Below are 5736 nucleotides of genomic sequence, written 5' to 3' on the forward strand. Positions count from 1 at the left end.
ATATTTTTCTCCATGAGCAACAGGCAATAGTGTAATCTTCAGGTAGCTGTACCAAAAAGCAAAACCCAAACACAACAGCCTACTGGTAGGTGAATCAGACAGTAGTAAATTTGCATTATTGACCAAGCATGAGGTCTAGATGGTTGGATATTGGCAGAGCTCTTTCTTTTGTTTTTAGGGACCAAGATGAAGTTGAGGTCCATAAAAACATGAAAGAAGAATGAAACTGATATCCAACCATCTTGCCCAAACAAGCTTGGTTAACAAAAGATTTATTACATGGCAAAAGGATAATAATAATAATAATAATAATAATAATAATAACACCTTTATTTAGACGCGATAATGTTTAAAGCTAAACAGCTTGTGGGGTCATGTATAAATCTAAATAAACTCTAAATTAAATAAATTCAAATGATGGTTTTTGAGGAGAGGGGAAAACCAGAGTACCCGGAGAAAAACCTCTCGGAGCAGAGAAGAGAACCAACAAACTCAATCCACTTATGACGCCAGGTTCGGGAATCGAACCCGGGACACATTGGTGGAAGGCGAGCACTCTCACCACTCTGCCAACCCTCCTCCCTTTAATAAGAATAAGATTTCCCTTTAATAAGAATCAAGAATGACTTGTTTATTTCAAGAACCAGGAAAGAAAGCCAACTGTGTATGTAGCACAATAAACCCATGAGGGTCGTTCACGTTTTCTTTCTTTGACTCTCTTTTGCTGCTTTCTGCAACTTCATTGCCAACATTGTCCAAAAGTTACAAACTTAGTAAGTCTGCTCCACGCACTCCTTTTCTTGCACAGGATCAAAGCAATAGGAAGCCAGGATTCACTTTATAGTGCCCACAGGCACTGATAGCTATGTAATAAGAGGTGTTATGCACTGAAACCCTGCTTACTAAATATAACCCAGGGGTTTCATTAAGGGCTGGACACTGAACAAATTGCTTGGTTGTGAGAATGATTTTGCCCTCCTTGTTTGACCATCTAGAGGAAAGTTTATCTTAGAAAGAAGTTCAGTTAAAAAAGTTTTGCCTGCCTATGCAAACCAGTTGCCCTCTTGCTGAAAACATTAATGAAACCCCTAATAGCCCTCATAGCCACCGTATATTTTTGACAACTCTATAGTTGACAAATGTAACATGTACTGATTTTATTGAAGAATGACTAATTTTCCCGCTTCAGAAACAAGTAGTTAATTGCCAGATTCTATTCTACTGCAATATTCCTTTTTTTCTAAATATATACCTTGCTTGTTCCCTGAATTTGCCACTGCTCCTAGTTTCTCTTATGATTAATACATTTCCAAGAAAAACTGTAAACAAGGTTTACAGGTAAGTAAAATGTTTGAGTAAAAATTAATTTAACAACAACTGAAAATAGTGGAGGGTAAACTTCAGAGAACAGAACCACCTTCTTAAATTTGATACTTACTTAAATAAACAGTTTAAATAATTATCAAAATCAATCAGGTAAAGACAAGGAAACACAGGATTTCCATTTTGTAACCAAAAATATGATGCTGACCAAGAAATTCAACAAAAAATATAATTATTATAATCTCTAGCACTTTCCAGCATAATTTTTTAAAATAACTTTCTTCATATCTTTTAGCAAATAATCATCCTCAATGTACAACTTGGAAAATGAAACCTGAGTTGCATTTTAGCCTTCTGAGGCACTAAGCTCTGTGCAAGTTGTAATTCAAACTTCTCTATCCTCCGTACCCTAGGGTGTACACCAGGATAAACTTGTGATAGGAAGTTGGTTGTCACAACTTTGAACTTTAAACCTCACACTGACTAACCAACATAATGGGCCTATTGTTAGTAGTGCTGCAAAATGCACGTTTCTCTACCCACTGGAAGATTTGAGACGAATCAGGAAGAGGTTGATGAGGGGTCTGGCACTAATTATCAGTGCGACCCCCTGCAGACCTCTCCCGGAAGAAGTTGCTCAAGGCCCATACTTTCCCGCAGGTGGTGAAACGCTCATGCTGAAGCATTAATAACAAGGGCTTGACTGACTTTTACTATCATGTAAGAGTGGATGTGCCAGGACCAAATACAGAATTGTGAGATGAATCATTTAAAGAGTCAGCAGCAAAAGTGAAACGTCTGTTTGGTCCTGATTGCAGAGCAGTCTCATGAAGTCTGTCAGCTGAGTACTTGGACTGAAGTTCCAAAGACCCCACACTAAAAGGACGTGGCTTCTTCTCCAAATGTGATGCAGTCTCTGATTTATTTTTCAGTTCTTCAGTTTCACTTTTTTTGGAGTCCAAGGATGGTTTCACAGGTTTGGTTCTCAAGCCTGTAGAACTTAAGTAAGGTGACACAACAAACGAAATGAGATGTTCAAGTTTTCTGTAGTTTCTGCTAGATAGGTCATCATGAACACCCTAGTAGACAAATAGATTTATTGTTATGAAATGGAAAATATAGTAAGAAACATTGTCTATTTCTTTCTAGGCCACTACCTTCATCAAAATTGCTGGCACAATTCTCCCTTCCACTTGTTAATGTTGGTAACAAGAAAATTGTACCTCATAAAAAAAAAAAATCACCATTAAGATGCTCTTGATTGTTAAACAAATTCTCCTCGCCAGAACCAAATGAGATGTATAAAGAACAGTATAGAGAATATGTATACAAATGTTCTGGTGTTGAAGGGCTAAATAAAAGACAGAATAACCTGCATATGAAATACAAGGTAAGAGGTTTTTTTTTTTTGCAGGAAAGCTTTAATTAAAGAAACTGCTGCTACATGGGTTTTACATTCTATAAAATTGGTATAAACCCAACTTTGCATCACAGCAGATTGTCAGAAGTCACCTTATTTATTTGCACTATGACTTTTTTTTTTTGGTCATCAAGTCAAAGAGTTCTAATCATGAGCAAACTCAGGACACACAGCAAAACTACCATTGGCACTGAAGTATAAAAAAGTGGCAGCCTAAATGTGCTAATACTGGTTATTCTTGATATTGGTTCATTTCACATTGCTGAGGAAATCATAACCTCAAATTGTTCATATTTCCAGAAATTTGAGGGTAAGATGGTCTGCCCTCGCCACATAAAATATTTTTACTTTTCAAATGTAACATTACATAGTCTTAACTGAAACTACAGCTGGCTTGTTATAAAATTATCAGGAGCTGAGACAGCTAAGCCTCCTGTGTACATCATAAAGACTGGCAAAAACTTCACAACAAGACTAATTTAACACAAGCAAGAAACAAGAAATGGTGATGCAGTGCTTTCAATAAGACCCGGCATCCGCTGGAGCTCCGGCAAGTATTCTGTGGTGAGTCGCCAGGTATATTTCACTGCGCTCAAGTTGCAGTCACCACACTAAGTCGCAATCAAGTTGCTCTCCAGCGGGTGTTGTACCAAGGTAGCCACCTATTTCAAATCTTATTGAAAGCACTGGTGATGTCAACAATCACATTCCTGAACATCATTGACTTATGAACCATGGTATTGAGTGGGTGTCTGTGTAATGCCTAACCCACAACACTAACTATTTTCAACAACCTACCCTGGTTCTCTAACTTAGAACAGGCTCCCCTCAACAAGAGTCAACAACTACTGGCACTATGCAGACAACTCATTCACTTAATTTACATCACAAACAAACCTAACAGAATTACCTAACATTGCCAACAGATCAAAACTGACCCACCACAACTTAAACTTGAGTCTTATAGCCAATCACTTCATGGATATACTGACCACTCAGTTTATCCAAACTGAATAAAAAAATGTCTGACAACAATTCCCTCCTTGACTCTGATAATAACTTCCCTTAGGTTGTTGAAACATCAGTTTCCTTCTCAGGACTACCCTAACCTGGACAATCAGACTACATGTACACAATCAAATGATACTCCACTGTTCCACCAATTTAACCCTTTAACATCTAAGAGTGAGTAGCACCTGATTTCTTTTTACAGATCACCCCTGAATCCAACATAAAGGTGATTGGAAAAATGATCAGACTACATGTACACAATCAAATGATACCCCAGGGTTCCAACAATTCAACCCTTTAACAGCTAAGAATGACCTGCATCTGATTTCTCTTTAAAGTGTCACCCCTGAATCCAACATTAAGGTCATTAGAAAAGTGAAAATGAGGGACAACAAAAGAAAATCTTGACTGATAAGCAACTTCTCCCTGTCAGCATCTTGGGAAATGTATTGAGAACAGTATGGAATATATTCATGCTGATACCTGGGTGTAGAGGGTTAAGATAAATTACAGTTTGCCCATGTAAATTTGGCCATAACAGCCATGATAATGAAGCACAAAGAGGATATAACAATAATTTCAGCTAGTTGTAAGCACAAAAAGTGGTTTCAATAACCATAAAGCAGCCCCACGTTCTAGTAATGTTCCCTTGAATTTCACTACGATTTTGATCGATGGCTATTGGTCTTTCAATCTTTAATTAAAAGAAAAATAGATTGGAAGCAATGGCAGCAAGACATCGTCAGGTTGACAACCGGTCAATTTGTCCGATCGAGGCGACACGATCCCTGAGAGATCCAAATGTTGCCTGGCATAAAAGGGATTGGAAGCTGGAAAATTCAAGGATTTGCGACAGCCTATGACAAGTTTTCATTACATACAAACCGGGTATTTCTACCTTCCCTTCTATTTTCCAAAATATAGGCATCTCACCTGCAAAATCAACAGCATCTGTGCGACTTTTGGCGGAACAGTCAAGTCCATAACAAACGCTTCTTCCAGTTTAGTTTTCAACACTACAACATCACGAAAGTTTAATAAAGCAATAGACCTAGTAGACTGAGCTTCTCGGGACTGTATGTCTAAGAAAATTGCTTGAAGTAACGGCAATATCGTACAGAAGAAGTAAGTCCAACTATCTGCCAGTTTGTCTAACAGAACCTCGCCATTTTTGTCCTTAACATCTTCGCGTAGAATAATCATTCCTTTGACAAGCGATTCTTTAAACCATTCACAAATCGTCGAACCACCTACTTCCTGTTTCACAGATTTAACCTTTTCCGTAAGACTGCTTAATTCAGATTTTGCTAACTTCTTTCGTTGAAATAGAGCAGTTACGGCATTTGACACGGTGTTCCAATCTTCATTCTTCCCGCCTGCAAAAGTGAACTTCTTATCGGTGATTTTCGGGCTTCTTGGTCGCTGCACTCCAACCATCGTTACTGAACCATCCTTTCTTAAGAATTCACCTAAATTTGACACCGGCGACCGTGCCATGAAGGTAAAATAGCGGTAGCCTCATAAAATTTAGAGATGATCAAATGCTCCATAGAACGGCAGGAACGTACAACTTAGGCACTAGTCTTTTTCGAAGAAATCGGTCCGAGGCAGTCCCAAGGCAAAGGCGAGTTCGAACGAGTAGGATTGCGTGACGTGACGTGGAAACAAGGAATTCGGAGAAGAAAGAGAAAGAGGAGGAAACCTGGGAAAAGTATGAATTTTTCAGTTAGTAGAGCGAGTCACGTATGCAGCATTTCTTCATAAATGAAGATGGAGAATCTAAGCCGGGCTTTCAATCAGTTATTTCATCGCCGCAAGAAAAAGTCGTCAAGAAATTTTTATCCATCCCCCCAAAGCTGCGAAACCATTCGCGTATTCGAGACATTCGGGACTTTGAGGGAGGAGATAGGGGAGGCTAGAGAGGCTTTTACCTTCTCCTTCGTTTTCGGACTTAAGAAAAAGAGAAAATAAATAACATCTAA

At 38.5% G+C, this 5736-nt stretch overlaps 1 protein-coding gene across 1 annotated transcript; it reads right to left on the bottom strand.

Annotated features, from left to right (window-relative positions):
- Positions 1-312: 312 nt before the first annotated feature.
- LOC111342852 (proline-rich protein 5) lies at positions 313-5493 on the bottom strand. Its single transcript, XM_022949977.2, has 2 exons — positions 4688-5493; positions 313-2402 (listed from the first exon to the last, which is right to left on the bottom strand). Exons 1-2 carry the CDS (start codon positions 5249-5251, stop codon positions 2040-2042), a joined length of 927 nt encoding a protein of 308 aa, XP_022805712.2. The 5' UTR covers positions 5252-5493; the 3' UTR covers positions 313-2039.
- Between the last annotated feature and the right edge of the window lie 243 nt (positions 5494-5736).

This window comes from Stylophora pistillata, chromosome 1 (assembly GCF_964205215.1).
Source record: "Stylophora pistillata chromosome 1, jaStyPist1.2, whole genome shotgun sequence".
Lineage (NCBI taxonomy): Eukaryota > Metazoa > Cnidaria > Anthozoa > Scleractinia > Pocilloporidae > Stylophora > Stylophora pistillata.

Excerpts from the sequence above, each read along its gene's own strand:
- LOC111342852 (XM_022949977.2), bottom strand. The coding sequence starts at position 5,251 with ATGGCACGGTCGCCGGTGTCAAATTTAGGTGAATTCTTAAGAAAGGAT. Across the intron at positions 2,403-4,687 it reads AGATGCTGTTGATTTTGCAG|GGTGTTCATGATGACCTATC; the intron begins GTGAGATGCCTA and ends TTTGTCTACTAG.